General features: G+C 38.4%; 1 protein-coding gene and 1 long non-coding RNA gene across 2 annotated transcripts in view; one reads left to right on the top strand and one right to left on the bottom strand.

Annotated features, from left to right (window-relative positions):
• Positions 1–5449: 5449 nt before the first annotated feature.
• LOC138984198 (uncharacterized) lies at positions 5450–14953 on the bottom strand. Its single transcript, XR_011461463.1, has 3 exons — positions 14879–14953; positions 14335–14447; positions 5450–5890 (listed from the first exon to the last, which is right to left on the bottom strand). It is a non-coding gene; the product is annotated as an uncharacterized lncRNA (long non-coding RNA).
• Positions 14954–15104: 151 nt separating this feature from the next.
• The window catches only part of IFIH1 (interferon induced with helicase C domain 1), a 55575-nt gene continuing 44733 nt past the window's right edge, over positions 15105–25946 (top strand). Inside the window, exons 1-2 of the mRNA XM_005897288.3 lie at positions 15105–15860; positions 22295–22463. Coding sequence (XP_005897350.3) covers positions 15405–15860; positions 22295–22463 — 625 coding nt within the window. The 5' untranslated portion in view covers positions 15105–15404. The remainder of the gene's footprint in view (positions 15861–22294; positions 22464–25946) is intronic.

The following is a 25946-nucleotide window of genomic DNA, read 5'->3' as shown; positions in this document are numbered from 1 at the left end:
CCACTTGACAAATTGACCTTATTCAGCTAGACTTTCAACAACACGGTTGTCTGTTTCTGATTCTGGTAATGTTAAGTACTCTATTGGCAGAAGCACAAACTCTAAAGCAATTTAATAAACAGTAATACATATATGAAAAGTGTCAACAGGGCTTTTCAGAAAGGTGAAGAATGGTAGCTTCTGAATATATATATATATATATAGCAATAAATATACTTGGATTGCTAAAGCTCTATTAAGCAATCTGGATTCAACACAAGCTTCTTTAGAAATGCTATGTGTAATGTTAATCACAATGTGTGTCTACCACTAATGCTCAATACAAGCACCAACACTATAATTAATAGCCTTGGTGAAGTTACCTGTGATTCAGGTAATATTGGAAAAACACCTGTCTTACATTTTATTTGTAGATGTTTATTTGTTTGTTTATTTGGTTGCATTGGGTCTTCGTTGCGGCACACAGAATCTTCACTGTGTCACGCAGCATCTTTCACTGTGACACACAGACTCTCTGGTTGTGGCATGCAAACTTAGTTGTGGTGCATGGGCTTAGTTGCTCCACCACAAGTGGGGTCTTGGTTCCCCGACAAGGGGTGGAACCCCACCCCCAATCCCCTTTACTGAAAGGCAGATTCTTAATAACCGACCACCGGGGAAATCCTGTCTTAAATTTTAAATACAGGTTTCATGCTTGTGAATATCAGACCCCATATTAACATGAGATCATACACTCACAACACTGACTTTCTAGAAAGATAGAAATGAAATATCATTGATTGATACTTTTGGTTGGTGCTTATCCCTTCAGTCAGTAACATATGTTGTGTGAGTTTGAGTTACCAAAACCTAAAATAATTTGATCAGAACCATAAAAGTGATCCAATTCTTAAATAGATCACGGACTGCCTAAAAGCTGAGATCATCTTATTTCCACACATGCATGTGTGAAGATAAGATTGCTGGTAGAAATAAGACCTGGTAATAAGAATGAATGAAAAGATTAGAATCTTGTTTTCCATAAATGTTTGTTGTTTATATATTTATGAATCTGGTCACACTGTGCAGCTTCTGAGATCATAGTTTCCAGATCAGAGATTGAACCGATTGAACTGGGCCCTCAACAGTGAAAGCACAGATCCTAAGCACTGGCCACCAGGGAATTCCCCTACGATCTAGGTATTTATATAGCACATGATACTTTTCACAGCTATTTTGCAGAATATTATATTTGATATTCACAACAACCTTCTGAAATAAATAGCACCAGTTTTCAATACATTTTAAGAGGAAACTAAGATAGTAATAAGGCGCATGGTGAATGTAGGCACAGATCAAAAAACAGTTGCAAAATATTTTTAAAACAAAACATTACCTAATTGATTTTCATGTTTGGAAAATGATAACCCAAAGTGCTCCTGTAGTTTTGAATAAATGAATGAAGTTCCCGGCTTAAGCTTTCTAAGTTGTTTAAAAGCTAAGAATTAAGCTATAAAGCACTTTATTGAGTTCTCCCAAATTAGAAATTAAGTAAAAGAAAAAGTTTAGTACACCCTTTGTAAGGTCCCAGAGGATAGGAATTATGACATGTACTAAGACAGATGAGGATCCATGATCAGTGATGGTGCAAAAACCATCACCAGAGTGGGTATAAGAAACTCAATTAATGCACCATCCAAGACCTGCTCAACTTAGTCTATCTCAAACTGTTGCTTTGTTTTCTGGCCTCTACCCATAAAACTCATTTGTTGCTGTGCATGAGTGCTCAGTTGTGTCTGACTCTTTGCGACCCCATGGACTGTAAATTGTCAGGCTCCTCTGTCCATGGAGTTTTCCAGGCAAGAATACTAGAGCTGGTTGTCATTTCCTTCTCCAGGGGATCTTCCCTATCCAAGGATCAAACCCATGTCTTTTGCATCTCTTGCATTGGCAGGAGGATTCTTTACCAGCTGAGCCAACTAGGGAAGCCCTCTAGTTGTTGGTACATTTATTTATTAAAAATGCAGATGGCATACTCAAACAGTAATTGAGGGATTATAATAAAGTCACTATTTACAAAGATGTTGACATAGTTAAGAGACACCAATAAGGGATGATACAGCTTCTCAGTGCAAGCAACAGTGAGAATCAATTACCACATTTAGGCTGTGGGGGCAAGGCAAGGAGACAGCTCCTGAAACCTGGAAAGAGCTGCTGTGTGGAGAGGGCCACCTGTCATGACCTTCAGTGGAGGTATGTAAGATACGCTGGATAGAAGGGAGTTCCCTATCTCTCTTCCCTGTCTCCAATCTCCAATGACCGATCTCCATCAAAAGCCAAAGAAAAAGGGAGTTTAGGGACACAACAGCCTCCCGGGGTATAGGGGTATAGGGGAGGGTGGAGCATGAATCCTCAGAGGCAAGTGGAAAAGATAAAAAATGGTGAAGAGAAACCAATTCCATAACGTACATTTATAATCCTGCCAAAATTTAACAGCTCTTCAATTAGAGACTCAATTTATGTAATTTTTCTGTAAGGCAAAAATCCAGATAAATCGCTTAAAGTTAGTATTTATAGAAAGATTACATTGAATAGCGAATTTCTCTTTCGTTAAAACCAAATGCTTGACTGAGCAATTAGGCTATGGAGATGAGACGGAGAATGAAAGAAAACCTAGGTTTTTATTCAGCCACCATGATTCCATTACAGACTTGATCCACCCATTACAAGAGGCACTATGGCAACCAGCTCAGAAGAAAGGGGGAGGGGGAGGAGAGAGGAGGATGTAACCTAGCAACAGAATCTTTAGGCCACAGTTGGCTCATAATTGTTAAAATGGTAGTTAATGATATCAGCAAACATAATTAAATCAAGAGAAACTTTACCAAAAAGGGGTGAGTGGGGATGTAGCATATATTTAGGTATGTAGGCAAGAAAGATCAAATATTTATTTTTTTAATTTAAATTTATTTATTTTAATTGGAGGCTAGTTACTTTACAATATTGTATTGGTTTTGCCATACATCAACATGAACATTTAAGTTAAAATTCCTGTATAAAATGTTTTTTGTATATTATTTTAAATAAATATACACATAAAGTAAAAACTGTTTAAAAGGAAATAAAAAACTGATTTCTATTAGAAAAGCATGTGCCTAAGATAGAGCTTTTTCAGTATAAATTTGAAAATTAAATGGTTATAATCTCAACCTTAAGTATTAACTAAGCAAACATGTATCTTCAAGCTTATTATGACTTTATCATAGTTATTCAAGGATGAAAAAAGTAGTTCATATTTTTTTTAAATTTTTTAATGTGTCTATTCATTTGGCTGCATCAGGTCTTAGTTGCCGGACTTGGGATCTTCCGTGGTGCACGAACTTTCTAGTTGTGGCGTGCAGACTTAGTTGCTCCAAGGCATCTGGGAGCTTAGTCCCCTGACCAGGGATCAAACCCACATCCCTTCATTGCAAGGCAGATTCTAAACCACTGGACCACCACAGAAGCCCCCCCAGATAGTTGATATTTAGATCAATATTGCTATTTCCTTCTGATTGATAGTTGAGAAATGTTCATGTAGAACACTATTCGCTAACCACATCATGCAGATAACGAATTAATACCTATAACAGAATTAGGACAATTTCCCTTTATTAACTCCACTGATTTCATTCATTCACATACACATTCTGATTTCAAGAGAGTATGTTAATTGATACACTAACTACATTTTCTTATTTTCTAAATATTTGAAGTTCTGGGATCTGGGGCCAGACTAACTGCCCCTCCCAGGACTTGCTTAGTCACTAAGTCGATCTGACTCTTTTGTGACCCCACGAACTGTAGCCAATCAGGCTCCTCTGTCCATGAGATTTCCCAGGCAAGAATACTGGAGAGGGTTGCCATTTCCTTCTCCAGGGGATCTTCCTGACCCAGGGATCGACCCTGTGTCTCCTGCATTGCAGGTGGATTCATTACCACTGAGCTATCAAGGAAGCCCAGAACCTACCAAAGGGAATTGTGTATATGTGTTTAGTCACTCAGTCATATCTGACACTTTGTGGTCAAATGGACAGACTGGATCCTGCCAGGCTCCTCTGTCCATGGGATTCTCTAGGCATGAATACTTGAGTGGGGTGCCACCTCCTTCTCCAGGGGATCTCCCCAACCCAGGGACTGAACTTGCACTCCTGCATTGCAGGCAGATTCTTCACCACTGAGATGCCAGGGAAGCCCTTCCCAGGGGCTAACCAATTATTAAAGACAGCAAAAGACTCAACACGGTCTTTTGTAGGCAAACTAGGTAATCTAGGGCCTGAACTCTGAACTACCACCTCTCTCTGGATCTGTCTTGTCAAGAGGCAGAATCCTCTGCACTAATCTCCCTGGGGCCAGATACGAAGCAACTGGAAGAAACAGCCTCTACGACCCAGAGCCTGCTGAAATTATTTAAACTAGCCAATTCTAACCCTGCTTACCCTGTCTTGCCTGGCCTTTCCCATGGAAACCAAAATGCAGGCTCCACTCATCCTTTTCCTTGGCTCTTTATACCTCCTGACTGACCCTGGTGCTTCCCTATGCACCAGGGTCTGGTGTGCCCCTCCTATTACAAACTGTAACCAACTTGGCCATCACCTCCTGATCTGTTGTCCTCGTCCTATTGGAATAACAATAAAACCTACATTTTAAAACAATAGGTTCTACTCATTATTGTCTGTTTTAACTCTTGAAGGAACAGTGCAGTAAATATTTCAGACGGATCAATGACTCCAAGTTCATTTACTGGCTGTGTGACACTGGGCAGAATAATACAACTTCTATGAATCTCAGTCTACTTTTGCAAAATAGTGAAATTCTCTACTAGAAAAACTAGTGCTTTTACTGTTTTCTCTGTTTTTATAAAATATAATACTTTATACTAAATTATCTTCCCATTGGGAAATATAGATAATTTCCCTTTTCTTTTATCTGGCAAAAAATCTATAATTGTAGCTGCTGCTGCTAAGTCACTTCAGTCATGTCCGACTCTGTGTGACCCCATAGACGGCAGCCCACCAGGCTCTCCTGTCCCTGGGATTTTCCAGGCAAGAACACTGGAGTGGGTTGCCATTTCCTTCTCCAATGCATGAAAGTGAAAAGTGAAAGTAAAGTCACCCAGTCGTGTCCAACTCTTAGTGACCCCGTGGACTGCAGCCTACCAGGCTCCTCTGTCCATGGGATTTTCCAGGCGAGAGTACTGGCTGCCATTGCCTTCTCCATTCTAATGGAAGAAAAAATGCTGTTTACATATTTTAACTCATGTAATTAAGTATTGGACAAAAAGCTCCAGTTTCTTCCATAAAAATGGCATTTTCAAGGAAAAGGAATAGTATAGAAACAATGTCTTTAAAAAATATTTGATACAAAATTTTATTTCAAATTCAGAAGCATGCAAATTAAAAGCATAAGGTGATACCACTTCAAACTCATATTGTTAAGAAAGTCAAATAGTATCATGTGCTAACAAGTTTCTACCTTTGATTTACTTAACAGGAAAGTTTCCTGGGATGACATATTTCATATTTCATATTAATGGAATATAATACAAATTATATGGTGACGTTCTCTACCACTTATGACTTTGTATTCCAGATATAGTTGCATTAAATAAAAATCAATGAATATGACATAAATAAGACTAAACATTTTGTTACTAGATGAGTCTGCTTTTTGGGTATGGTGCAGTATGTTATTCTTTCTGAAATTTTATTTTTCTTCCTATACAGTATCACAAAAATGAATGGCAAAGGATAGTTTTTTTGACTTCATACCAGCCAAATCAACTGTGATGCAATTAAGATTTGATAGTAAAGTTCCCACAAGGTGGCGGCAGAGGCATCACCATCAGCAGCCAGTCGCTGTACAGAAGAGCCTAAGGAAGGAAGCAAGGGAAGTGAATGGTATGACTACAGCTGAATGTCTAGGATTTGGTGTTGCTTTGAGTCTGTCGGCTCCACATAGGAGAAGCTGGGTCATTGAGGTTCCAGGGAACTTAATAGGCCAAAGGCAGCGTTTGGCCCCACCTAAGACCCTGGGTCAGCTTTTAGAATTTCATTCTGTGAGGAAGTTTAGGTTTTTTTCTACAGTTCACTGTGGTGTTTTACAAATACTAAATGAAATTACTATTTTTAATTTCTAATTAATGACACACAGCACATTACTGTGCATGTAAACAGTCTATTCCTGAAAAACAAAACATTTCTGAGATGTAGAAAATTAGTTAACACTCATAGTCCATGTTTGCATCCTTATTAACATTACTCTATCTATTAAAATCATAAATTCTGTAAATATTTTAAATAGATCATTTGTAGTAACAAAATAATTTGAACTACTCTTTCATTAAAATTTTAAAAATCTCCCACATAGTACAGTATATCTGTCTTGTGATTTTTACTGCATTTGAGGGAGAAAGAATCAATGAAATGGAACCCTCTGATTAAGTTCTAGGATTGTGTACCAGTTCTGAGGGGTGGGAAAGACCATGCAAGCCCCCTAGAACTGTTGGATCTTTACATCCTCAACACAAATGTGCAAATAGACACACAAATGCAGGACTCAGATACATCTGTTCTCATTAGGAATTCAGAGGAGAAAAACTAAATTCTTGTAGGTGTATTCAGGAACTATTCTATTTAAAATATTATAAAATTTAATTTTCCCAGCTGAGGCTTAAAAAAGGGATACTCTGCTTCTTGTTTCAGTTTTCACCTTACAAACCAGCATCCTTTTCAACACATGTTCAGCATTAATGTTTCATCATTTTGCACTTTTTGTTGGTGATTTCACTGTTTGAAATGACCCCAAGCATAGTCCTGAAGTGTTATCTGGCATATCCAAGCACTGGAAGGCTGTGATGTGCCTCAAAGAGAAATATGTGTTAGATATGCTTTATTCAGGTATGAGTTACAGTATTGTTGACCCTGAGTATACTGTTAGTGAATTAACAACATATATTAAATAAGGGGTCTTTAAAGAGAAACACACAGAAAACAAGGTTATGCATTAATTGATTTTAGAAATATTATGACCTCAGGAACTTAATTCTATACTTCCCCAGGGGCAGTGGTTCAGTATTCGTGAATTAAATGTGACTTTATAGCGGATGATGAGACTTCATTGTACTTTCCATTGGTGCTATGCTAGTAGAGGCCCTAATCCTTAGTTCTCAAGTCTGGCTGGAGACTAGTATCACAAGTGGAATTGAAAGGAGAAGTAACTGACAATAAAGCTCCAATCGTGGAGATTCTGATGCAATGGATAATTGTATATATGTCTGCCTGTGAGACAAATATATAGGGAGGCTTGAGAGCAACTTTCTAGCTCACTTTGCCACACAACAAGGAACTGAGTGGCTGCTCTGGTACCCCTATTGGGGATTCTCTGGGAGGGCAATGTGTGTGCTTGGATAAGGAAAGCATCTAAAAGACAAATTTTTCTAGCCAGCCTTGGGTTATTTTTGAAATAAAATGGCTTGAGCTCCTATAAAAAAACAATGCCTTAAAAATCAGAATTTTTAAGTGTTTTGAGCAAGTATCACTTTATTTTAGGGGAGGTGGACACAGCCAAGTTCTAGCCAATGAGATATATAAAAAAAATTCTGCATTAGACTCGTGGGGCATTTTTCTCTTCACCTTTGAGAAAACGCAAGTGGGAGAAACTCTATGTTTCATCTTGTTACAACCTGCTTTGAACTGGAGTTGTAGGAAGAAATGATGTGGGGAGCTGTAGCAGTCATTTTGCAACCATGAAAGAGAAGAAAAGAAAATTATAGGGCACACCCCAGAGTTCTAACCTCAATGAATTATTGGCTTTTCCTGTTAAGTGTGAAAAGTCAATTCCCTGTTGCTGGGTCACATTTACTCAGCGTCATCTTTACCTCGCAGCTGGAAGCATGCCTACTGAAATGGCCCTCCTATCCTGCAGAGCATGGTGAAGTCTGGCACAGTTCATAAAATATTTGATAAATTCTGTAGAGCTTATGCTCTCATCGTCTCCCCTGCATGGAATTCTCAATCTATGCTCCCTCTCTCACTTTCTACAGCTACACTTTTCTATGTAGCTCTGCTCCACCACATGGAGCCACTGCTGCTACTGCTGCTAAGTCGCTTCAGTCGTGTCTGACTCTGTGCGACCCTATAGACGGCAGCCCACCAGACCCCCGTCCTGGGATTCTCTAGGCAAGAATACTGGAGTGGATTGCCATTTCCTCCTCCAGGGTATCTTCCCAACCCCGGGATCAAATCCAGGTCTCCCGCATTGCAGGTGGATTCTTTACCATCTGAGCCACAAGAGAAGCCCAGACCTGGGACTACTTAAGGTCAGTACAGCAAATGAAACACAGGAATGAACTTGTCATATTCTGGCCATCTCTGCCATCAGGAATCTCTCACAGATTCTCCCTTTGGAATGTCAATACGATCTACCTATGGTGATCTCTTTCTTGGAGATCTCTTCCTTCTACGGAAGACCATCTCAGTTCACCCTCTAATGAACAGATGTTGAGTGTGTATATATATGTGCACACATATGCATTTACACATACATTTATGCAATAAAAAGTGGTAGGAAATATATTAATAATGCCTATCTCTTGGTGATGGAATTATAAGTAATTCATATAATAGTCTTCAATATGATGTGATTTTCCCCCTGAAATTTCTACAGCGAATATAAACTATTTTTAAATAAAAATTAATGTTGTTAAAATATTCAATTCAGGAACAAATCATCTGGACAGCACATGTCTGGCAATAGGCTCTGAAATATATTCAGGTTCCATGTGTTAATATACTGACATTTGTCACAAAGCAATAATAGTACGAGTACTTTGAAAGTTCGACTTCCAAAATCTAAAAGCCGCATTCCACTTTCCTCCTGGAGCCCTCTCCCATTTCACCTCCACACCTTCATTCTTGTTAATACTCCTCTTCAAATGTATCACAGTCTCTAGCCCTTTATTGACTATGCCAAAGCCTTTGACTGTGTGGATCACAACAAACAGTGGAAAATTCTTAAAGAAATGGGAATACCAGACCACCTTACCTGACTCCTGAGAATGCAGGTCAAGAAGCAAGAGTTAGAACTGGACATGGAACAACAGACTGCTTCCAAATCGGCAAAGGAGTACGTCAAGGTTGTATATTGTCACCCTGCTTATTTAACTTATATGCAGAGTACATCATGAGAAATGCTGGGCTGGATGAAGCACAAGCTGGAATCAAGATTTCCAGGAGAAATATCAAGAACCTGAGATAGGCAGATAACACCACCCTTATGGCAGAAAGCAGAGAAGAACTAAAGAGTCCCTTGATGAAGGTGAAAGAGAAGAGTGAAAAAGTTGGCTTAAAACTCAACATTCAGAAAACTAAGATCATGGAGTCCGGTCCCATCATTTCATGGCAAACAGATGGGGAAACCATGGGAACATTATTTTGGGGGGCTCCAAAATCACTGCAGATGGTGACTGCAGCCATAAAATTTAAAAAATGTTTGCTCCTTGGAAGAAAAATTATGACCAATCTAGACAGCATATTAAAAAGCAGAGACATTACTTTGCCAACAAAGGTCCATATAATCAAAGCTATGGTTTTTCCAGTAGTCATGTATGGATGTGAGAGTTTGACTATAAAGAAAGCTGAGTGCAGAAGAATTGATGCTTTTGATCTGTGGTGTTGGAGAAGACTCTTGAGAGTCCCTTGGACTGCAAAGAGATCCAACCAGTCCATCCTAAAAGAAATCAGTCCTGAATGTTCATTGGAAGGACTGATGCTGAAGCTGAGACTTCAATACTTTGGCTACCTGATGTGAAGAACTGACTCACTAAAAAAAACCCTGATACTGGGAAAGATTGAAGGCAGGAGGAGAGGATGAGATGGTTAGATGGCATCACTGATTCGATGGACACGGCATCACTGACTCAATGGACATGAGTTTGAGTAAGCTCCGGGAGTTGGTGATGGACAGGGAAGCCTGGTGTGCTGTAGTCCCTGAGAATGGAATCGGACACAACTGAGTGACTGAACTGAACTAGCCCTTAGAAGGCTCTCTAGAGCTGAGGTCAAGTACTTTATTCTTGATCTCTATCAGCTAAAATCTTTGAACATGAACCCCCTAATATATATATAAATATACATTTTCTTTACATGTACAATTATGACATACCATAAAAACAAAAAAAAACTTAAAAATAAGGGATGAGATAAAGATGAAACAAGATTTTTAAAAGTAATTGATATAATCTAGTGCATTAATAATAAAAATAATTTGTAATTGACAATGCTTTATTTTTTAAATTTTAGTGTAACTCTCTTATTTAGCAATTCAGAAGTCTGGTTGGATTTATCTCAATATGTGATTTCAATAATTCATTTTAAGCACTAACTCATGTCTCTGTCCCTACTTGAAGACTTTGTCAGCTGTATAAGAGCAGAAGAGAAATAAAAATATTTAACTAGCTGTATGGCATGGGTAGTAAGCAATTAAAACAGCCACTCTTCAATCAGAATGGACCCAGGCTGAGACTGCTAACCCCACAATGCCCATCAGCTACATGCCAACCAGGATTTCAAGGAAAAGACAAGGCACTCTACCAACATTTGACTGTAGCTTGCTCTTGAACATTTATTGTAAAATAAAAGAAGCTCAGTCAATCTTTGCCTTTGAGGCAAAGGTGTTGTTTAAAGATGTGTAAATATGCAAGTAAAATTTTAAAAGGACTTAAGCTATGGAGGAAGGATTTAGAAAAAAATGGATGTTTGGAAAATGTATCTCTGACACCTGATACTTTTGCCCAAATATTTGTGTTGAAAAGCTTTCAAAAGTGCACACTTAAAACTATAACTTTAAACTGAATTTTTGAAAATAATTGGGAAATGGTTATCATGACCTGGTAAACTTAGGTTTTTTTTTTTCTATTTTCGACTTATTTATATTTTTGAAATACAAACAGTATTCTTTCAAACTTTTCTGCTGTATCAACCTATCAGCTTCTGCTTCTTGCAGAAAGGGATACTGTGTAAAAACTCAGTTAGATGGCCAGTTACTATATAATGTTTATACGTATAACTAAGTTATTTCCTCTATAAATTGTGTATTATTTGAGTGCTAGCACTATCTCTTACTCATTATTTGTCCAAAAAAATTGCTGGCAGTCAAGTATAGGGTATGTGTAACATGCCAGGATTAGGGCTAAGTGCTTACAACAACCTTTTAACATAGTACAGATATCATCATTATTCTCATTTTACAGCTGAGAAATTTGAGGTTATTTTCCTGAGATGACACAGCAATTAAGAGGCAGTTGCTGCTGCTGCTGCTGCTGCTGCTGCTGCTGCTGCTAAGTCACTTCAGTCGTGTCTGACTCTGTGCGACCCCATAGACAGCAGCCCACCAGGCTCCCCCATCCCTGGGATTCTCCAGGCAAGAACACTGGAATGGGTTGCCATTTCCTTCTCCAATGCATGAAAGTGAAAAGTGAAAGTGAAGTCGCTCAGTTGTGTCCGACCCTTAGTGACCCCATGGACTGCAGCCCACCAGGCTCCTCCGTCCATGGGACTCTCCAGGCAAGAGTACTGGAGTGGGGTGCCATTGCCTTCTCTGTAAGAGGCAGTGCTGAGATGTAAATCCTCATCTCCTGAGCTCACAATCTCTAAGCATAATCACAACCCTATTCTGCCAGTGGAAGGGCATCTAACTTTAAATTATACAGAGTAGGATCTTTCCTGATACAATTTAGTAAACAAGTGAAAAAAACAGAATGACAATTCTAGAACTATTTCCTCATCAAATTAAATTATTGTCATTTTCTTTGGAAAAGGTATGACTGCCATGTGTGGCCATTAAATTGTAGTTCTAGTTTGTTGAAGACATGGCAGTTTTGACTTTTTTTACTTCTTAATAGAAGAAAACTCAAATGGTAAGGTGGTTAACAGCAAGAACCTATTATCTAGTATCTTCCTGAGTGACTATTTAAAAAACAGAATGCTAAAAGATGACTTTTAAAACTGATAGAGATGGAAATATTTCTTTTGCATTTAAAAAGAAAGGGCAGCTCAAGAAAAAAGGAAAAGATATAGGTCAGTATGGTTTCCTACCTCAAAGGAGAAAGGAAACAGAAACTTACATTTAGAAGCAATGAGGAGGATGATAAGCAAAATTATTTGAAGAAACTTGACATAGAAAATCTCTATTAAAACAAAAGGGAGAAAATAAATGAAACTATGCAGTAAAAATACAGAAGAAAAAGGATACATTTTGAGAGATTAGATTCTTTGTACCCCAACTTCTTTCCTTCAGCAATGGCCCAATCCTAAAAATAGTGGTTTCTTTCTATTTTCCCTCAAAATCAGTTCTCATCACTCAATCTTCATTCAGCAAGGCAACTCTTCCCTGAGAGTAAATATGTATCGTTATTGATGGGTATTATGTGATGCTAACAGTGAGGGTCAGGAGAGGGCATCTATATGGAAAAGCATCCGTGAAACTGCAATGTGCATTATTTAGATGTTACTAAAGTCCTCATGCACACTGTATATTTTCTGGTTATTATTTATTTCCCGTCTTCCTCCTCCCATTAGAATGCGACATCCATAAAAATAGGAACGTTATTAAGTTTTATAAACTGACTCTAGGGCAGCACTGGTCACAGAGTAGGTTCTGAATAATTATTTTTTTAAGTGATTGAATGAATGAATGCCATAATCTAAATACCAAACACTTAAACCTCCACTTTTGATCGTCTTTCACCAGGACAGCAATTTCGTGGTATTAAGAAGATGACATTATTTCTCTATATAATCAATAACCTCTTTTTATTCCCAATGTTTGAAACTAAAGGACTAAAGATGAGTACCATGGGACACAATGTTTTTTGGTTTGTTTGTTTGTTTTTGCTTTGAAATACTGAATACAACCTGCAAGCAACGAAAGGGGGAGGGGGAGGCGGACCTTAACAGTCCTAACAGATAATTTTGTATACACATAACTAAGCATATAATGTGTTTATCTTCTACCTACAAGATAAACTTCCCAAAGTAACTAAAGATATGGAATTATTTTATGAAGAGACAGTAAAGAAAAGCATAAACCAGGCTCACTTGCAAGCTCAACATTCTACTTCACTTCAGCAACTTTCACTAAGTGTTTTGACATTAAGCCCGTTGCTAGAGTCACCACTCTGGTGTTCTTGCCTGGAAAATCCCATGGATGGAGGAGCCTGGTGGGCTGCAGTCCATGGGGTCGCTGGGGGTCGGACACGACTGAGAGACTTCACTTTTGCTTTTCACTTTCATGCATTGGAGAAGGAAATGGTGGCCCACTCCAGTGTTCTTGCCTGGAGAATCCCAGGGACGGGGGAGCCTGGTGGCTGCCGTCTATGGGGTCACAAAGAGTCGGACACGACTGAATCGACTTAGCAGCAGCAGAGTCAAGGCAAATAAAATTCCCATTCAGGTGGAAAATCAGCAATGGCCTACATATGTGCAGAGTACTGTAGTGGTCCTGTGTAAATATGTCTTTTCTTTAAGCATATTACAATTCCTGGGGAGGAAAAAGCTATTACTAGGTACATAATGGAGTTAGTAAATAAAGTAAGAAAACAGCTATAACGTTTTGAATTGGGTGTTTTCTATCCTCGGGTAAACAAAGATTCTTTATTTCTCCCACCCAGTGCAAAACACCACCAAACTTCTCTGCCCTATCCAAACTTCACTGAATGTGCATTGTTAACCCATGTCCATGGGATTCTCCAGGTAAGAATCCCAGACTGGTTGCCATTTCCTTCTACAGGGGATCTTCCCGACCCAGGGATCTTCCCCACCCAGTCTCTTGCATCTCCTGCATTGGCAGGTGGATTCTTTATCACTGCACCACCACTGCAATCAGAAGCCCACCAACTGATTGCTTTGCCTAAATATATCTTTTCAGTAGCCTAAATGACCCCTTCCACCTCCATATAATTCTGGACCATGAGGTTCTCATTATGAAGCAGATAAACTACCATCCCTAGTCACCCAGGGCTGAAGAATGCCAGAGTGAGTAGCAACCCGAAGGACTCACATTTATGTGGCTTCTGTACTGAACCAAAGCTGCCATTTTTCAGTGTGGGTGTCTTTTTTTTCCCTCATGACATAGACAAATGTTGATGTTTACTACAAGTTGGTACATTAGTTGCTAATTAAGTTCCTGGCTGCTTCAGCCAAAACTTGCTGTATTGAATCCAAGAAAAGAATGGCAGCTACATCAAAAATAAGTTGTTGGGGATTTTGTTTGTTTTATTAAAGGAACGTTGTATATTAAAGAATATGGGGAACTTACATACTGGGAGATAGAAAACCTTCAGTCTTGGCTTCCTCCTAAGCTGAGTTGGTAGTTCAAGTCCTTCCACGTCTGTCACCAGGCCTTGGTCAAAGCCAAATAAACAGTACAATCTACGCGAGAAGTAATCAAGTTGATTAACTGTTTATCATTACTTGCTCTTTTTCATACCCACCCACAAATTCCCAGAGGAAAGAGTTACTTCTTGGGGACCCACAGGAGGACAGGTTTATCCTGGAAAGAGCTCACTTCACCCTGGGGGGCTACATATCTCTGAAAAGACGTCTTCTTAGTGTCATCTCTCTGCTTGTCCCTGTAATCTCACACTCGGGCGGGGCTGGGGGCTGCCTGCATTCGCCAGTCAAGCCTAATAACTTCCTGTTGACATCAGGGTCTGTGGCAGCCTCTCTTCACCTCTGGGCTGGGAAGTCCCCAATCACGCTTGCACGCCCTCCAGATCTTAGCTGACAAGGGGTGGTGCGAGACAGCTGCGGGGAGGGAAGTCTGAATTTTCATTCCGAGCCCTGCAAAGTAGACAAAATACCCGCTGGCACTGCTGAAGCCCTGCTGTGGAAGAGAGCATTACTCCGTGGAAGAGAGAATTCGCTTTCCGTTTCTGTTTCCCACAGGGCCGAAGGACTGTCCTTACCAGAACCGACCAAAAGGTGGCTCCTCCCCGACCAAACAGACACTCCCGGCCCAGCTGATTACGTGTGGAAACTCTTGAAGAAGAGAATCGAAACAGAAACCGAAGTCAGGAAAACTATATAACTGCCTGGCGGAAGGTTGGCCTCGAAACTCCCACCCGAGTGAGCAGAGCCGGCGCCCTGGTCCCAGGCTCACGCGAGCGCCCACCGCCGCCGCCGTGTCCTGCGCACCTGCACACCTGCCCGGGTGCCACCACGCCCCCGCGCGCCCGCCTGGGGGTCCTGCAGGCAAACCCTGTCGTCAGCGCGTTGCTGCAGGCCCCGCGGCTCCGAAGCAGCAGCAAAGATACCTATCATCCGCTGAGTTGAGAACAACTTTTCCATCTACCTGGAAGAGTCTTTTCCCACCTCTGAGGAAGAAAGATGTCGTCGGACGGGAGTTTCACAGACAAGAATTTCTGCTATCTCATCTCGTGTTTCAGGGCCAGAGTGAAAAGGTACATCCAGGTGGAACCAGTATTGGACTACCTGACTTTTCTATCTCCAGAAGTGAAAGAGCATATTCAGAGGACGGCCGCCACCACTGGGGACATTCAGGCAGCTGATCTGCTTCTGAACACCTTGGAGAGGGGGAACTGGCCGCTCGGCTGGGCTAGGATGTTCGTAGAGGCCCTCCGGCAAGCAGGCAACCCCTTAGCCGCCCGCTACGTGAACCCAGAGCTCACGGACTTGCCTTCTCCATCGTCTGAGAACGCTCACGATGAGTGTCTCCAACTGCTGAACCTTCTTCAGCCCACACTGGTGGACAAGCTTCTGGTTGCAGATGTCTTGGATAAATGTGTGGAGGAGAAACTTTTGACAATTGAAGACAGAAATCGGGTAGGTGTCAGTTCAAATGGAGCTGGACTTAAAGGCAGATATTGCTACTTGGGGTTGTTCCTCCATTTGCCCCATTCCAAATGTTTTTTGACATCTTTGGGTAAATTTGGTTCCCTCCTTCCTTGAGACTGTTTAGGATTTTAAAAATATAATTTTGCAAATTTAAACACAAAACAGCAATTATTTTCTAATTCTTTAACTGAAATGAGCTACAGAAGAAAGAACTCTAGAAAAATAATGTTTGCTAATAGACAGCATTTATTAAACACTTACTGTGCAATTAGACTCATTTGCAAAACCTGTTATCGGAGTTCATGCTCACAATAATCTATTGAGTTATTAGTTAGTAATCTAGTGTTATTAACTGTGCCATTTTACAGATGAGTAGACTGAGGCAGTTTAAATAACCTGCCCAAGGTCTACCAGGAAGACAGTGGTAGAGCTAGGGATTTAGTTCCTGATGGTGTGAAATTTTATGTCATATTATATGAAGTTGCATAGAACAGGGATCAGCAAACCATGACCCATGCTAAACCAACCTGAAAGCCAAGAATGATGTTTAAATTTGAAATTTTTCAGTTCATAAAGAAAGTTTTATTGGAAACAACTATGCTCATTCATTTACATGCTGTGATTGCTTCTGCGCATTAAGAGCATTTGAACATAGAGTCATATAGCCCACAAATCCTAAAATATTCAGTATCTGGGCTTTAAACAAAAAGTTTTCCAATCTCTGGCCTATATTATGCACTATGCCATTTAATATTGGTCCAAATGGGGAAATTACATAGTATATACACACACACACACACACACACACATACACACTTTTTTTTCTTTAATCAAAGTTTCAGCATTCTTTGGGAATCAAAAATTGGAGATAATTAATTGAAAAAATATGTAGCCGGTAGTAATTTTCCATTGTAATAGAAAAATAATGAATTTTTTAGATGCCATTTTGACAGGAAGACTCTTATAGGGGATTACACTTAGCGTTTTATTGTTCATTGTTTTTCAGTGAATAAGGAAGTACTGTGGCATATAGAAACTCTGTCGTATTCGAATCTGACTTAGAGTGTACAGTGAAAGTTTTATTTTGAAAGGCATGTAGGCAAATAAACCCATTTTGGGGGTCAAAGTCTAACATGCTGTGATTTTTGACATTTTCTTTCTTTCTTTCTTTTTAGTTCATCAGTTGTATCCTCATTACAAAGTTCTGGGCACAGGACTCCTATCAGCCTATGATGTGACTTGATCTTTAGTGACTAAAGCTAATGCTCCTTTGTCAACTTGACAGCCATAGGGCCTGTCCAAAGACCTAAGTGTGTATCTAATTTTGATGACTGGTTTTCCCAACAAGTAAATAACTTTACACTGTTGTCAGTAAGGTTTATGTAGTTTTGTGTATTGAGAACCAGCTAGAACGCATTATAGTAGTCCAGCTGGATATGACAAATGTGTACATCACTGTGGCAGAATCTTAATTTGGAAGACAGTATGCAGCCTTCAAGCCAGCTGGAGATGGAAGATGGCATTTCCAGCCACAGTAGCTGTTAGGAAGTCCAGAAGCAACAGAGTCCAGTAACACCACAAAGCTGTTTATGTTTGGTGGGTATGATGTCCCGATTGCCAGTGAAACAGCACTTCTCCTTATTTACTCTAAATACGTCTGCCTATCAGCATCACTTTTGTCTTGCCTGGATTGAATTTCCGCCAGCTAGATTTTATCCAAGTTCTTGATTCTGGCAAGCTTGGAGGCAGCTAGCAGGAATGCAAGGGATTTGACACAAAGAAGATATACAGTAAAAGGACATTTGTGTACTGGTAGCAGTTAAGGCCAAAGCAACCCCATTTCTCTCTCATAAGGGAGAATGGAGGAGCAATATATGGAGGCTTTCTAAGGATCAGTAGTGTCTGTGTGAGATCCTGGCACATCATTCTTAAAGATACCATCTGTCTCAAAGGGAAGCAATGGCGGACGATGGGAAGGAAACACTAGGTTTAGAAGAATCCATAGCATGTTGATATGGGTTCCTGAGGAATGTTTATCTTATTACAGAAAAGTGTGGTGAGGAAAGCATGGGAGTTTGGAATGGCAAGACCTGGATTTTGACATCTCTGTTTCTTACCATCTCTATTCCTTTGGGCCAAATTATTTAAGTTTCCTGATCCTAAATGTACTATGAAAATGGATATAATAATAATTTCCTCTCTCATTCACAGTGTTTTAGTGAACATGAGTAAGAAACATTGTTTATGAAAAAGGTTTATTAATAAGAGAGCTGTTTTCATATGATGATGACTTCTATTATTTGTTTGGTTATATTTCCTTGTGAATTTAAAGTTTCAAGAACTAAGGTAAATGCCTTATGTTGAAATTGAGATCTGCCTCCTAAATTCCATGCATTAAACTGTGAGCTGATGAAGAAACTGTTTTTCATCTAAGAATGAAACCAGGATCTAGTTAGAATTAAGTATAATATTGGTGCTTAATAAGTATTAATTGATTGGATTAATTTCCAAGAAGTCCAGAATAAAAAATGAAAATGCTTGGTGTAATGAATTGCTTTGCCAGGCATCGGGGGGAGGGGGGGAGGAATGGTTGGATAATGAATATAAGATCTCCAAGTTTGCTTTTCTGACATCTTAAAATAGCATTTAACTAAGAAATTAGGACTTTTAAAAATAATTAATTAATTTTTTTGCTTTACCATATGACTTGTGGAATCTTAATTTGCTAACCAAGGATTGAACCCAGGGCCCCAGAAGTGAGAGTCTGAGTCCTAACCACTGGACCACCAGGGAATTCCCAAAATATTTTATTTTTGTTCTTTTCCTGTTTTCCAGTTGACATTTTCTACTTGGTCTGTATTTTAGTTTAGGATTTCCACCTCCACCACCCAATCCCTGTCCCTCTCACACAAGTGCTTCTAAAAGTGATCCTAGATTTAGTTTTGTGACCAGCAGATACCCAAAGAAATTGGTTTAATTGATTAATTATTCATTCATTCCATTTGAAAATATGGAGTGGCATGTTGCCCCAGACACCAAGCTAGTGCTGAAAAGAATGGAGAATAATACAGATACTGCCTGTGCTTTCATGGAGTTTATGATGCAGTGTTGATCCGTGTTCATTCTTCTAACAAATAGGTAAAAAATGTCTAGTATATGTGAGGCACTATTGTAAATGCTGGAGACTCATTAATAAATACAAGAATGACTTTATAGAACATTATGATAGAATGATCCCTAACAGTAAGGGAGTGCCCCTGTACTGACCTGCTTCTGTTTAGGCTGCTAAGTGACATCTTAGTACATCCATGACTTAGACATCCATGAACTCTGGATCATATAAACATTTCCATAGTGTCTTAACAGCTTAGGTAAGCTGCATATTTCAGCCCCGTCCAGTTCAAAGCATTAAATATCTACAGTCCTGGAAGACTTTATATACCTTTCATTTATACAAAGAATCAGAGATAGCATCACCAGTTCTGCTAGAAACCCCCCAGTTCTATTTACATTGAGTATTGGGGTCAGTCTCCTTCCAGCTCATTGTATTGCCACCTAAATTAAGATGGATAAGATTTTTTTAATTTTATTTTATTTTTAAACTTTACATAATTGTATTAGTTAGCAATAAAAAGTACTAATAAGAAATTAGTTATGTCTGTGTGACAATGCCTATCATTCAGAAAGACATTAACTTTTGGAGAGAACTTGTTCTTTAAAATTCTTTGTTTGTAATGTGAGTTTCCTTCCTGATTTACTGGTACTGAGGGTAGTTCTGCTATGTTAAAAAGTCACCATTACTTTTAAATAGATATCTGAGGTTATTCTGAGGGAGAAAAACCATTTTTATTGAACTTTACAACTGTGTTGGCTATCCACTGTTTAAAAGAAATATCACTGGTTTCTCTATTAATGTATGGTAGAAAAAACTAGATCAAAGAATTCAGAATATGAAATCACTGAACTGTATTACCCACAAATTCATATTTATTTTACACTCCATTTATTAGTTAATAATGTATCCATAGACATTTTTAACTTTGTAGTTAAGAGAATACATTAAATGGGGAAGAAATGTGAGTGGGAACCATTGTCCTGTTTCCGTCTCAAGTCTAAATATTCACTTCCCAAGAATTTTAATAATCAAGTGTATGTACTGGGATCTTATATTTTTCCTATGTTTTAAGAGAACAGATTAATTTTTAAAAATTTATGGTTGCTTTAAAGGAAATTGATATACTTTCTAGAATCCAAACTAGGAAGATTTCTTAAAAATTCAGAACCTTGATGATGCTGCTAAACTTGCACAGATATTATATGTAGTTCCACATTCAAATAATAAAAATACTTGTAGGAAATAGTGGCAAAATATTTCTCAAATTCCTGAACTGAGTAAGGACAAAGCAAGCTTGACAAATGCAAATCATTGTATACTCAAAGAAATAACTAATTAATAGTCAAAGAAAATTTAGTGGATATAATATATTAGCTTTTTAAAATATAAGTATTTATTACAGTGCTTCCCTTGTTCGTTTTAGAAAAATGCTTCCTGATTACTTCTGTGGAATGAGTTCAAAGCTGATTAAAGGCTGAAATAATTAAAAATGGAAATAGTTGAGTTAAAAGAAGGTGCTCAAACCAGTCTCATTCAGGATCTTTAGTGACTACTGCTTAAAGTAGTAGATAATAATAAAAATGTTACAAACACCAGAGAAGGCAAAGAATTTCCATTAGAAAGTTAATGAAATTAGAGAAAAATAGGAAATGAGCGAGAATCTGCTTAGAAATGCTGTGAGGGAGAAATTGCCTAAACTTTATTGTCATTTTAACCACTTCTTGTCAAAAAATGAACTTAAAATGAGAGGCAATTACCAGCTATAGAGTTCAGGAAGGCAGCATTCAACTTCTGAAGCCAATTGCCTGGGATCAGATTCTACCTCTGCCATTTACTAGCATTATGGCGTTAGGGAGGTAATTGGACTTCTCTGAGCCCTGGATTTCTGATCTGTAAAATGGGTTAATGTCAGTATCTTCTTCAGAGTTGTTGGGTTGATATATGCAAAACCTTTATAATTAACTATTAGCTAATGAAATGAACATATCCATTGGGTAGAATATGCAGTATAATCTTGTTCTAAGTAGTGCCTGCTGGTGAAACATTTATAAGGATAGATGATTTTCCCAATTATCCATAATAATAATTAACACTGAATTTATACCGAGCATTGTTCCAAAAATGCAAATTCCTGATATTAGATGATTATGGAAATGTTTATAGGACTAGAAGATATGCAAATTTGTAGGAAATAATCTAGTGAAAAGGTCGATATTATACTAGAAGATGGACAAATGTTGAGAAGGACCTTTGAGAGTATTTAAGTCAGTATTTCGTACCTAATCTGCTGGCTGGAATCAAGAGATGGCTTTTGAAAAAAATTTCTGGTTTCCCAACATGGACAAATGAGAATCTCTGGGGGCAGATCTCAGACATCAGTATTTTCTAAAGTTCTCAGGCGATTCTAACCTGTAACTAGGACAGACAAACCCTGAAATTTCATTTCCGTTGCTTAATTTTACACATATAGAAACTGAAGTCTGGAGAGGTGAAGTGGTTTGCCTAACGGCATAGCTAGCTGATTGTGTTCTGCCTAATTTCTTTCTGGTCTAAATGTGATCATTTCTCCAAATGTTTGGCTCTATATTAAGAGTTGGGGGTGGTTCATTGTAATAATGATTACACAAATGATTCACATTTTAAAAGATTTGCTAGATTAATCTATAAAAGAAATTAAATGAAGGCTTAAGATAGGAATGAATGAATATACAAATAATTCTTCCCTATTTATAAAAAAGATATATAGAAATACATTTCTTATAGTATTAAGTAAACACAAATTTAAAAATATATATATATAGTAATGATAAATAGCACAAATATTAAAGAATATAAAAGCTGTGATAGTACTTACTTACTCCATAATGGTAAGAGTCAAGAAAGAGAGGTTGGATTACAAATGTTTGATTTCCTATTTATAGACTCCATGAGTTGAAAAGAAATAGCAAACCCTATATACACAAAAGGAAATTGATGCAAATAGACATAATGTAGGTAGAGATTAAAGACACCTTCTTTTGCACCCCTTATTCAGAATGATAGAGGTAAAACATTTGTTTCCTCTGTCAGGTTTGAATATCTCAAAAGCTTTAAAAAAGGGTGGACATTTAAAAGGGGATTGGCCCAGCGAATCTCCTCCCTCTAGAATCCAGAATTTCTGCAAGTGGCATTGATTTTTTCTTTAATGATGTTTTCTTTTAATATGAACCTTTATACATACGGTTCAATTTTTCTAAAGGCTAGTTTCTGTTTAAATTTATTCATTAAGATGTTTGACTTCTTTAATTCTACTTTTCTCTTAAAACAGGTTTCTGCTGCAGAAAATAATGGAAATGAAGCAGGGGTAAGAGAGCTACTGAAAAGGATTGTGCAGAAAGAAAACTGGTTTTCTACATTTCTGACTATTCTGAGGCAGACGGGAAACGATGCGCTTGCCCGGGAGTTCACAGGCACCGATTGCTGTGAAGGCAGTACAGGTATTGCTCATTCTGCAAAGGACAGCTTTGTGTGTTTTGCCTAGTGATTGAGAGTTTAATGAAGCCTATAGATATGGTGCCCAAAGAAAAGGATGTTTAGAATCTGAATTTCAGATCTGTTTTCTTCTCCTTAAAAATGAAGAAATTGCTGCCTGGGAAAAGATGAACCTCCCAAAGACCATAACACTCAACAAGCTGGGCTAGAATATTGGCCACTGACTCCTCATCCAACATGTTTTCCATTTTCCATCTTATTTTGAAAACAAAGGGATTGTCTGAGATTTTTATCAAGATCATTTTAACATTGCTTAGACAAATAAATTGGAAGAAAATATTTTAGTGGTTATTACAATTATGCTACAAAGTCTTCAGGACATTTATATAATACTTTGAGGAATTTATTAAACATTTGATAAAAAGTCTATAATTGCTAATGTATCACAATATTATTTTCTTTGAGTTTTTCAAAGTGTTCAATTATAATAATACAAATAGCATAGCTCTTTCACATATGTTATTTGTAAATATAGTATTAACTGCCACCTTATTTTTCTTTACAGAGTATGTATCCTATGTTTTAAAGAAGTAACAAATGAAAGACAAATTAAAATTTAATTGGCAATGAATGGTTACCAATATATAGTTGTTATAATTTATATACAATTATATATAATTTAAATGGAGTGTAATCATTTCAAGCTTACTTTACTTCTTTTATTCAGTCAGGCATTCAATCAACGTGTAACGAGTACCAACAATATACCAGATACTGTTCCAGGTGCTGGGGATATGGACTTAAATGAGACATACGCAGTCCCTGTTTCCATAAATCATACTTTATAATGGAATAAGAAACAGTTTTCTAAGTTACTTATACAAAAGATGTGGCACCCCACTCCAGTACTCTTGCCTGGAAAATCCCATGGATGGAGGAGCCTGGTAGGCTACAGTCCATGGGGTCGCTAAGAGTCGGACACGACTGAGCGACTTTGCTTTCACTTTTCACTTTCATGCACTGGAGAAGGAAATGGCAACCCACTCCAGTGTTCTTGCCTGGAGAATCCCAGGGACGGGGGAGCCTGGTGGCTGCCGTCTATGGGGTCACACAGAGTCGGACACGACTGAAGTGACTTAGCATAGCATAGCATATACAAAAGAAAAAACAGATAATTACCAAATCATTAGACCAAAGAGTATATTATGATTTTATGTTGTATTATTTATGAAGTAGCTTAATTTTGCTCAGTAGTTAGAAATACACACGATATATATGAACATATATATCGTGTGTATATATATATGTATAGTGTGTATATATATATAATAGTGTTTACATATTTATGTGTATATATAGACAAATATTTTTACTATGTGATATTAAAAAGCCCTAAAGAATTACAAAATTGATGTTAATAAACTTGTGTGTAAGTGAACCATGGGAAGTAGAGTGCCTTCCATGTTTGTGGAAGGTCTTTTTGTTTCACCCCAAAACAAATGCTGTGTGGTGTCATAAGTTTGAAATGGCCACAAAGTGAAAAGCTCAAGAGGCTCCCCCTTGTCTCTGAAATCATTTAGGGATTTGAGGGGATTCATTCAGCCAAAGATGGTCAATCCAGTTTTCAAAAGCCAGGAGTAATTCCATGATTTGTCCACTAGCAGTTTCCTCGGTTCCTGCTGTCATTTTTTTCTATTTCCACAGCAAAGTTTAATTGTATAAGGAAAATTCCCTCTCAATAGGAAGCATCTTGATTTTGCTTTAGTACTCTGGAGGGAGCTAAATGATACTACTTGCTTGCAATATCAAGATTATAGTTGTTTGGGTTTTTTTGCATTTATTTATTATGGCTCAGCTGTTATTTCTATAGCATAACTCTAATGCCAATCTGCTACTTCTAAAGGAACTTCAGGTCAAATTTACAAACAATGATGGGGCCAGTGTCTCCCTTATCCCTCCAGGATAAGCCAGACTCCAGTGCAGATCACACCTTATGATGAGTTCCCTTTCAAGACCACATGGGACCATTTCCATCCACAACAACATTCTAGACTTGAACTCTGAAATGGCTACAGTCTTGATTTTTTTGTTTCCTGGGAAATTTTGGTCTCCATATATCAAGGGATATTTGAAAGAGCAGCCTTGCAGATCACAAAAGACCTTGTTACATCCATCCTCTAAAGTAGAGGGTAACTACCCATCTTACAGCTGTGTACTAGTTTAGGAAAAAGGCTAGAAGATTGGCTCAAAAGTATCTTCCAACTCTCATGACACAGACAATATGTCTGGCTGCATTGCTTTCTTTTTTTGTGGGGGTGGTTGTTGGGGCAGAGCAACAAGTTATATACAACATATTTCTTTCTAAGATATTTTGGTGCCTTTTTAGAAGTCTAATTCGATTTTTCAAATTCTAATTCTTTGAACAATAGCAATCCTAGGTGAAGAATACATGTGTAATAGCTGTGTAATAACGCACCTATCACATACATCTACCTAATATTCACAAAACCTCCTCTTTACTTTCCTTATTATATGCCATGACTGTGACTGTCTTTAAGTGTCTATTTCAGAATGGCTTAGGCACTAGTTTATCCAAATTCCTCCTGCCTGTGGACTTACATTGGCTGACGAAGGTCAAGCACTTTATAAAAAGAATAAAGACCCTTCTGAAAAGAAAAAAAACATGGCACTAATTAATTGTCTTTCATTCTTTTCACCCTCCCTGGTGTCCTGACAGGATCCTCTTAAATTTGGGGCTTTCCTTCTTTCAACCAAAGTGGATGATGATAGATGTTGCCCTAGATATGTGGGCTCTTAAAAGGCAGGGAGCAGGATTAGGGTTTCCGAGCCTCTTTTTTTTTTAAGTTTTTAAATTAATTAATTTATTTTTGGCTGCACTGGGTCTTTGTTTCTGTGCCTGGACTTTCTCTAGTTGCATACAGTGGGGGCTTCTCATTGCAGTGGCTTCTTTTGTTGCAGAGCGCGGGCTCCAGGGCTCCTGGGCTCAGTAGTTGCAGTATGCAGGCTTGATTGCCCAGAAGCACATGGAATCTTCCTGGCTCTTGCTCAGTCGCTATGTGTCTGACTCTTTTTGACCTCATGGACTGTAGCTTGCCAGGCTCCTCTTTCCATTGGGTTTTCCAGGCAAGAATACTGGAGTGAGCTGCCAGTTCCTTCTCCAGGGGATCTTTCTGACCCAGAGATCAAATCCATGTCCCCTGCATTAGCAGGCGGGTTCTTAACCACTTAACCAGGGAAGTCCTCTATGCTTCTTTCAAAAGTTGGATAGAGGTTACAATCTCCATCTGGGATTCAGTATTCTTACATTCTCACTACCCCTACCAGCAGTCAGGGTACTCCTGACAAACTCATTCCAAACAAGTAGGGCTCACTTCTCCTGTCCTCAGAAAATCCAATCAGGGGTTCAGGATTTAAATATTGTTTGCTGATCTGTACATAATCATGCCCAGAACAAAGTTAGCTGTGAT

The sequence above is a fragment of the Bos mutus genome, chromosome 2, assembly GCF_027580195.1.
Source record: "Bos mutus isolate GX-2022 chromosome 2, NWIPB_WYAK_1.1, whole genome shotgun sequence".
NCBI lineage: Eukaryota > Metazoa > Chordata > Mammalia > Artiodactyla > Bovidae > Bos > Bos mutus.
The sequence above is the reverse complement of the archived record's forward strand: the minus strand, read 5'-3'. Positions and strand labels throughout refer to the sequence as shown.